Raw genomic sequence first — 9,333 nt, forward strand, 5'->3', positions numbered from 1 at the left:
CTCAACTCTCCAAGTGGGAGTGTTTTCCTTTTGTTTCTGGTTTTTCATGCTACAGTTGATTCAGCAAACTCGAGCAGCCCTCTCTGAAAAAGGGTCTTTAACAAGGCTTGCAGTCACCACAGCACATCTGAGGGAGGGGCTGAGGCTGTTATTAAAAAAAAAAAAAACAACAAAACAGAACAAAACCCCTCATTAGATGGAAGAGAACACGAGGAGGATTCCTGGTGAGAGGTGGCATGGCTCAGAGATGCAGAGGGGTGCTGGATCCTGGGGCAGGATCGGGGTCCTGGGGTGCCTCTGGTGCAGCCCAGGGGCTGCCCTGAGCTCCAGCTCCATCCACAAGGTCAGGGACAATCCCCTTCCCTGGAAATCCAGGAGGAAATGGTACTGCTCTAGCAGATGGTTTTATATCTTGAGAACAGAGTGTGTTCTGGATCCAGCTATGACCCATTATTTAATCTTAATTAAAAGCAAATACCAAAACCCTCTCATGTAAGAGAATGCTTGAAAAATGGGATAACCTCTCCCTGGAAGCAGTGCTGAGGCAGGAGCAGGTTGGTGTGTGAGCAGAGTAAAAAGGTTTGATATAAAACCTGCTGTAAAGTACTGCCAGACCTCTGGACATGTCCAGCTGCTTTGCACAGGGTTCCTTTTTCTTCCAGAAAACATCCTTAAAGGCAGCAGCTTCAAAGGCAGCAGTTGCTGTGCATTAGAAGGAAAATTCCCTGCTCACCAGAGGTATCAAGAGGTGATGGGCTGGGGTTTTGGAAGCAGTTAGATCTGTAACCAAGTACCTCTTTCTGTGCTAGATGGGTTTTTTTCTTTCATTTCCAGCTCTGTGTTCTACAGTCTTGGAAAAAAAAAAAAAGAAAAAAAAAAAGAAAAGGCCAAATGGATTGGGGTTTTCTTGCTTCAGAAAAAATAAATAATCTGATCTGTACATATCAAATCACAGTGTAAGCCTTGCACAGCGTGCATTGGTGAGAAAATAAGAACCCTTTCATTTGATTCCCATAGACTTTCTGTCTGTACAGATAAAATTAGGAGTTGTTATTGCCTGGGACTCACCAAGGCCCCAAGGATCTGTCAGGATTCTCCAGAAACCCCTCTGTCCTTGTTGCAGCAGGTGAAGAGGAGGCTCCCACCAGCGAGGAGGAGCTGTGGGTGCCTCAGGGGTGGCTCTGTGGCTGTGTCAGGGGCTCATTCTGGATTTCCCTCTCCCCCTTGCAGGCTCAGGTGTTTACATCACCCGGGGCCAGCTGATGAATTGCCATTTATGTGCTGGTGTCAAACACAAGGTCCTGCTCAGACGTCTCCTGGCCACCTTCTTCGATCGGTAGGTCCTGTCCTGTCCTGTCCTGTCCTGCTGCTCCTCGTGCTCTGCCAAGGGGTCCCTTCCCTGTTCCCTTCACCTCCCAGGGGTTTAACCCTGGGTCAGGAGGGCCTCCTCCTCTGCACTCAGCTCTGTGCATTTTCTTAGTGATGCTCGAGAACTTTATTCCATTTCCATGCACATTTTCCCATCCCTCAGCTTAAAATCCTGGTGATGCCTCCAGCAGGACCTGGAGGGAGCAGGGCAGGGAGTGGCTGTCCCCTGGTCCCCTCTCCCAGGATGTCCCTTATAAATATAAATATAAATCAGAAAGCTGATTTATTATTTTATGATATATATTATATTATATCCTTTGCCTCCCCACAGGAACACTCTTGCCAACAGCTGTGGAACTGGAATCAGGTCCTCCACGAGCGATCCCAGCAGGAAGCCCTTGGACAGCAGGGTCCTCAATGCAGTCAAATGTAAGGAGAGGGGTGTTCTGCTGCTGGGGTGGGACAGCATGGCCCAGCCCTGGCCAGGGGAGGGCACGCTGTTGTGTGGTAATGGTGGAATTCGGTTGTAGGAAAATCAATTTATTTTTTAGTTTATGTCATTTTGGTTGCCCAGAGAAGCTGTGGGTGGAATCTGCTCTCCACCAGCCACTTCTCCCTCAGTCATCTGTAGTGTTTTGGGACAGGAGGTGCTGGAGAAAACCCTGAAGGGGTCAGAAAAATCTATTTGCCATGGACTTCATATGCAGTGGGAATCACTGTGTTCTCTCACCCTGGTTGAATTCTGGGGAGTAAATCTATGTGTAAATATTACTGTGCTGGAGAACAAAACTCTTAAGCAGTTTTTTTCATTTCGTTTTTTAAGATTTGGAAGAGAAATCTTTCCCCTCCCTAATTGTAAAGTGCAGGGGCCTTCCAGCTGCCCTGGGAGATCTGTGGCATCAGGGGGAAAGGGAGAAGAGGGCAGATGTTCAGTAATGTGGTTGAACATGGTGCAGCCAGCTCCCTGTTGGCAGTTTTATCCTGCAGAGTCCCAACTCTGGACTTTGCAGCCATGAGGGGGGCTGCAAGGGCATTGGTGCTGTGTGCCAGGATCTGGGGTGGGTTCCTCCTGCCTGGATTTGTCCCTGTGCAGGAGCTTTAGCTGACAGTTGTTCACCATGGCAGTTCCTTGGATGCTGCTCCATAACATCAGGTGCTTGGCTGCTGCAGAGGAGCAGGGCACGAGGGATTGCAGGGCTCCTGCAGCTCCCAGGGCATGTGCCAGCACAGGGATGGGTGCTGGAGCAGCCAGGGCCACGCAGGGGTGGTGTGAGGAGAGGGACAGGCAGAGGGCAATCCCTGGGGCAGCCCCTCAGCTCCTGACATTTCCTGCAGCACTGGGGGTTTAGGAGCCATTAACGGGGAGTTTGTGGGATCTTTTGTGTGTCCACCTCTGGTTTGGCCATCCCCTGTGGCTGTGGGGGTCTCCATGCAGTGAGGGGCCTGTGGTGGTGTTTGCAGGGGTCCCAGGATGAGGGAAGAGATGAGGATCTGACTCCATGTTTCAAAGGCTGATTTATTATTTTATGATATATATTATATTAAAATGATATATTGGAACTATACTAAAGAATAGAAGAAAGGATTTCACAGAAGGCTGGCAAGGAAAGGAAAGGAATGGAATGATAATAAAATCTTGTGACTGACCAGAGAGTCTGAGACAGCCAGACTGTGATTGGCCATTAATTAGAAACAACCACATGAGACCAATCCCAGATCCACCTGTTGCATTCCACAGCAGCAGATAACCATTGCTTACATTTCGTTTCTGAGGCCTCTCAGCTTCTCAGGAGAAAAGATCCTAGCAAAAGGATTTTTCATAAAACATGTCTGCGACAGGGGCCCTTCTGGGGTGTTCATACCTTCTTGATTGTGTCCCTTCTTGTTCATACCTTCCTGGTTGTCCCTTCTTGTTCATACCTTCCTGGTCCTTCTTGGTCATACCTTCCTGGTTGTCCCTTCCTGGTTGTCCCTTCTTGTTCATGCCTTCCTAGTTGTCCCTTCCTGGTTGTCCCTTCCTGGTTGTTTCTTCTTGTTCATGCCTTCCTGGTTGTCCCTTCTTGGTTGTCCCTTCTTGTTCATGCCTTCCTGGTTGTCCCTTCCTGGTTGTCCCTTCTTGGTTGTTCCTTCTTGTTCATACCTTCCTGGTTGTCCCTTCTTGGTTGTCCCTTCTTGTTCATGCCTTCCTGGTTGTCTCCAGCTGAGGAGCTCTGTCTGTGTGGAGAGCTCAGGCCTGTGGGTGAAGCTCTGCTCCCTCCTGGGAGTCCGGGCTCACCTCTGTGTCCCTCCCCGTGAAGGCTGAGCCCCGTGTCTCCCTGTTTTTGCAGTGTACTGTCAGAACTTTGCCCCGAGCTTTAAGGAGAGCGAGATGAACGTGATCGCGGCCGACATGTGCACCAACGCGCGGCGCGTGCGCAAGCGCTGGCTGCCCAAGATCAAGTCCATGCTGCCCGAGGGGATGGAGATGTACCGCAGCGTCATGGGCTCCTCCACAAACACTGTCCCCCTGGAGCCCGACTTCCAGCCTGGCGCGGCCCAGCCCTTCGAGCAGCGCATCTATGCAGAGAGGAGGAGCGAGGCGGGGACTATCGTAGCCCTGAGAACTAGCACGGTGAACGTGGAGCTCAGCAACGGGTCCAGCCAGTCCTTCGAGCAGGGCGAGGACGCCGAGGGCAGCGGCTCTGTGATCCAGGAGGCAGCTGCCACGGAGGCTGTGGCGTCAGAAACCCAAAGCACCCCCCAACCCTTCGAGCAAGGCTCGGGCTCCTCCAGCCGGCCCGAGACCCCCGTGAGGAGACAGGATGGTACTTATGGAGGGACTTTATAAAGAGAGCAAACATTTCATGACCTATAAGGGATCTGTAATACTAAAGCTGCTTGCATGCATTACTAATACGAAACAAAAAAAAAAATGTGATCAAGCCACTTACCTACTGAACTGCTACTGTTGCCTGAAAAAAATGTGATTTTTATTCTGCTTGTATTTAAAATTTATGAAGGAAATAATCGCATTCGTTATACTGTAAACGACTAGGTCTGTGGCGACCTACTTAAAAAAATATTGGGCTCCTTTTTTGATATTCCTGAGGTTAGTCTATAAGATTGTAGCTTTTTCTTTTTTTTTTTTCCTTTCCTTTCCTTTTTTTTTTTTTTTGGTTTTTTTTGGTTTTTTCTTTTTTTGTTTGTTTGTTTTAAGAAGGGGAGGAGAAAAGCTAGCCACCCCCCACCCACCACCACCCCGTCATCACCCCATCCATCACTCAGCTCAGAAGTAAAGCCATCGTTAACCTTGTCCTCTAAGGAGAGTTTTGTCACTGAACAGGAAAGCGAGGCGTGTTCGGGTGCAGGTGCTGTGACTGGCCGCGTTTGTCTCGGGAAGGGCTCGAGCCAAGTGGGATGGGCTGGGGGAAATCGTGGCAGTGAAATCGTGGCCAGACCCCTCTGGAGGCAGGGGGAGCCCTGGCCGTGGGTGCTGCTGTCGCAGGGAGGTTCCTGCAGCCCCCTGGGGCAGGGATGGTGCTGTGGGAGTTCAGGCTGGCACGTGTCGGGAGGACTGTGTGGGATGCAGGTGGAGAGCCTGGCTGCCGTTGTGGTTGTGGTCTGGTTTTTGCCCAATATGGCTGGGTTTGGGTTTGGTTTCTCTCTCCCTCCTCCCTTCCTCCCTCCCAGCCTCTCCTATTCCTTTGCTTCTCCGTGTTTGCACCTTCACGTCCCCGCTCCTGGGGGCTCGGGTTCTGTCACCCCTCAGCACCCCAGGGTGTGCAGGTCCAGGGGCACCCACTGGGCCCCCCCTCAGCCTGTGAAGGGATTCAGGGAGGGATCTGAGCATGGAGAGCACGTTGTTCTTGCTCCAAAGGGCACGGAGTCGGGAGCTCTTGGTGTTGGCTCCTGGCAGCATCCCCACCAGAGGCAGAGCTCAGTGCGTGCAGAGCTCACCCTCTGCCCCTCCCTCCTCCCCAGGCCAACCAGGCTCTCACTTTTTAATAATATGGAGTGTATTGGAAGCAAAAATTAAAAGAAAAAATGAGCTTTGAGCCCTTCTGTGAAGAGGTTTTGGGCAGGAGGAAGCGCTTTGCCTCCTGCCCACCCTCCCGCTGCCCCTTCTGGGGAAAACCCGATGTGGAGTTATTTGTCTTTATTTTTCTTGTTGCAGGCTGATGTCCCCAGGCTGTGGTGGCTTTGGTGGCCTCGGGATGGGACTTGTGGGTGTCCCTGGAGCCCGATGGGCAGCAGGTACCTGCTCTGTCCCTCCCCTTTCCAAACCCCAGAGTGAGCAGAGTCCGTCCAAGGGGACCCTGCAGCTTCCCCCGAGTGCTGGGGGTCCCACGGGGATGGCACTGCTGGGGTGCCCCCAGGGGATGGGGACAGGAACAGTAAAGCCAAGTTTGGCTTTTTCCTTTTTTTCCTTTCCTTTTTTAATGATGATTATTTTTACTGTGATTTAACGACCTGCTTTAATGACACTTGCAGCTTGTTCTCTAACGCGTTGGGGACGAGGAACAAGGTGCACAAAGAGTCACTTTTAGGCTGCTGTGGCTGTGCTCCTCTTTTCTTTCCTGCTTTGATTCCCTAATCCAGACAGTGCTTTGCTCAGGGTTTTCTTCCTTCTTTGTATTTCCATTGGGAAAGGGGGAGTGGGGAGAGGATAACCCAACTTTTGGCCATTTGTTTTGTTTTCTTTGATACTTGAAGCAGTTTTTTTGCATCGTAAATAACGAGGCTGCCCAGCCTGTGCCACTGCTCCTGACACAACAAATCAGTGATGGGGGAGTCCTGCCCCACGCTGGGATTTGGCACAGCTTTTTGGGGGGGACTGTGACGCCCCAGACCAGGTTTTGGGGGCTGGTGCAGGTGCAGAGGTGTGGGATGCTTCAGAGAAGTGGGAATGGGCACGGCTCTATTTGCACTTTACCCACATCACTGAACAACCCTGGGGACCACGGGCTGAGCTCGGGGGTTTGTCCCCAGCCATCCCTGGGGACGTGGAGCAATTCCTGTGCCCTGGGGACAGCTGCTGGAGGGCAGCTCAGCCAGCTTGGTGGGGCTCAGGTTTGGCTGAGGACCCTCCTGATCCCCAAATCTTTGGGTTTGCCAAAAGTTTGAGGCAAGCTGGGAGCGGCTCCGGGTGCCGGAGATCAAAAGTCGTCCCTTGTGTGTGTGTCTGTGTGCATATATATAAATATAAATATAGAGAGAAAAGATATTGCAGAGGATTCCTCCTCCTCCTCCTCCTTGTTGGCACTTGCTGGGGGTGGGGAGCAGGCTGAGCCCCCCAGCTGGGGGCTGCACTTGGCTGGAGGGATTAATTCTGGACCAAACCTGTTCCCAGACAGCCAGGGGGGCCACCAGGGGGGCAGCAGCAAAGTACTTGAATGGCTTAGGACAGAGAGTCTGGAGAGAGTCAAGTTGCACAGTGAAAATATATATTTTTATACCTAGCACAACTTCCTGTATATTTTGGGGTTTTTTCTTTCTTTTTTTTTTTCCTTTCATTTCCTTTTTTTTTTTTTCCTGATTTGGGTTTGTTTTATTAATTATTATTATTATTATTATTAGGAAGGCAAACTTCTAAAATGTGAAGGGCGTTGGGTTTTTCCTTATCTGGTAGATGAGGGCAAGCATTTTGCACTAATGTTTCCTGTGTGTGGAGGATTAATGATATGTTTGAAAATGTTATATGGTAATGATTGTATTCTTCCGAGAAAAAAAAACAACAAAAAAAAAAAGCAAAAAAAAAATAACCCCTTAAAACTGAATGTAAGGTGAGAACAGAGCAGTCCATCGATTGTATGCGGCTTTCCTGAGTGCCTTAGAATTTTTTGATCATTTTTTTTCCAAGGAAAACAGATTAAGAAGATCAGATCATAACCGACTCCTTCCTCCTCTTTGTTTACGACACTATTTTAAATTCTAGAATTTTGGGGCTGCTTTATAATGTGAATAGGAAACTGCATTCATCTAGGTCTGACAGTGTAAAATCAGAGCATCAGTATTTATGGTATGTCTGCACCTTTATTCTTATGCTTGACTATTAGCAATATTACCTGTATATTCTATATCTAAAGTTATACCAAGCACCTTTAACGAGCGCAGAGTGTAAAAGCACCCGAGTTCCCCGCAGCTGCCGTAGCCTAGGACCAGCTCCTCTCCTCCTCGTTAGCGCTAATTAAACACCGCTTTGCACAGCCGAGGGGCTGCATGACCCTCCCTCCCTCCGCCACCCCCGCTGGCTGGCGCACGGTGACACGGTGACATTCCCGGCCTTTCCCGGCGGGAGGGCAGCAGCTGGAGCGGCTCCTCGGGGCTGGGAATTCCCTGGGGATTCCCGGGGCGTCGGGCTGGGAACCGCGGGCTCCGAGCCCCGCACCGCCCCAAAACTGGAACTGCCCGCGGCCTTTGGGGAGCAGAGCCCTCGGTGGTGTCCCCAGGGCTGTCCCCATCCCTGTCCCCATTCCTGTCCCCATCCCTGTCCCCCATCCCTGTCCCCCATCCCTGTCCCCCATCCCTGTCCACCATCCCTGTCCCCATCCCTGTCCCCATCCCTGTCCCCATCCCTGTCCACCATTCCTGTCCCCATCCCTGTCCCCATCCCTGTCCCCATCCCTGTCCCCATCCCTGTCCCCATCCCTGTCCCCATCCTTGTTCCCCATCCCTGTCCCCATCCCTGTCCCCATCCCTGTCCCCATCCCTGTTGCCATCCCTGTGCCCCGGGGCTGTGCTCAGAGCTCTCGTTTTGCTGGAAATCGCTGGCTGCGAATGGAGAAGGAGCCGTGGGAAGCCGGGGTGAGCCCGGAGTGTCCCCAGAGTGTCCCCAGCTGTCCCCGCAGCCCCCGTGGCCATCCCGGGATTCAACTGCTGTTCCAAGTGTTCCTGCTCTCCAAACCGTGCTGGGAGCGAGCCAGGGGGGCGAGTGGGACACACTCACATTGGAAACCCCTCCACTCCTCCTCCAGTTTCTTCCACTGTTTAAAAGCGTTTTGCACACACACAAAAATTAAAAAAAAGAAAAAAAAAAAAAAGAAAAAAATCGTGATTTTTATGTCAAGGTTATAATAAATAATAATAAAAAAAAAAAGCCAAAACTTGCAATACTATTTTTAGCAGACAAGAATAAAGAAAAAAAAAGTAAATGAAATAATTAATAAATAATAAAAAACAACTGAGTATAAATGTATAAATATTTTTGACTTGAACATTTGGATGGCACTTGATTCAAATAGAACATTAATCCTTTGGACAGAATGTTTGGGGAAAAAAAAGGACTTAAAGTACAAGGTTGTTTTTAAAGCGTCTTCATAGGGTATTAAGTAGTACTGTAATTCATGACTGTTAAAAATACTTTCTGTGCTGTAAGGAAATCTCACAGTACCACTGAATTATGTTCCTCAACTGTCTCAGCCACGAACGATGCTAGCTTCTTTTTTTTTTTATTTTATTTTATTTTATTTTTTACCGTGCATTATTCACTAGTATTTATGTGCTCTTACTCTGTATAGTTCAGACTGTTATTTTGTAGCCATGGCTGACACGATATATCAGTAACTAAAACAAAAAAAAAAGAGAGAGAGAAAACGTGAAGACCCCCCTGCCCCCGAGCTGGAACTGTGCTCATAGCTGTTTTCATATGATGAAAAAATCCATTTAAAAAAAACAAAAACAAAAACAAAAAAAAACCAACCCAATGTGATCATTAATTGTAAAACGCTTTGTAAAATTCACATTTACAAAATAATAAAGTAAATTACAATTAAAAGGTTTCCTTTGCTCTGGTTTTTGTGTTTCTAGGTGGTGGGCAGTGTTAAGCAGGGGGTTGTTAATAGATGCTGAGGAGGCTCTGGTGCCTCAGGCTCCACTTCAAGGTATGAAACATTCCCCAGATTCGGCCAATTGAAGGGTTTTGCCCAAATTTTGGGAGTTTGAACTGCCCTGGGCCTCACCTGATGTGGCTTGGGCATCTTTTGGCTT

The 9,333-nt window shown here is 49.5% G+C and overlaps 1 protein-coding gene across 7 annotated transcripts in view; it reads left to right on the forward strand.

The window, feature by feature from the left end:
- Positions 1-9,125, forward strand: part of NACC2 (NACC family member 2) — a 54,571-nt gene extending 45,446 nt beyond the window's left edge. For all 7 annotated transcript variants that reach the window (XM_077188929.1, XM_077188933.1, XM_077188930.1 and 4 more), the window contains exons 4-6: positions 1,231-1,336; positions 1,700-1,797; positions 3,696-9,125. In XM_077188929.1, coding sequence (XP_077045044.1) covers positions 1,231-1,336; positions 1,700-1,797; positions 3,696-4,195 — 704 coding nt within the window. In that variant the 3' untranslated portion in view covers positions 4,196-9,125. The remainder of the gene's footprint in view (positions 1-1,230; positions 1,337-1,699; positions 1,798-3,695) is intronic.
- The last annotated feature ends 208 nt before the right edge of the window (positions 9,126-9,333 follow it).

This window comes from Agelaius phoeniceus, chromosome 21, assembly GCF_051311805.1.
Source record: "Agelaius phoeniceus isolate bAgePho1 chromosome 21, bAgePho1.hap1, whole genome shotgun sequence".
Lineage (NCBI taxonomy): Eukaryota > Metazoa > Chordata > Aves > Passeriformes > Icteridae > Agelaius > Agelaius phoeniceus.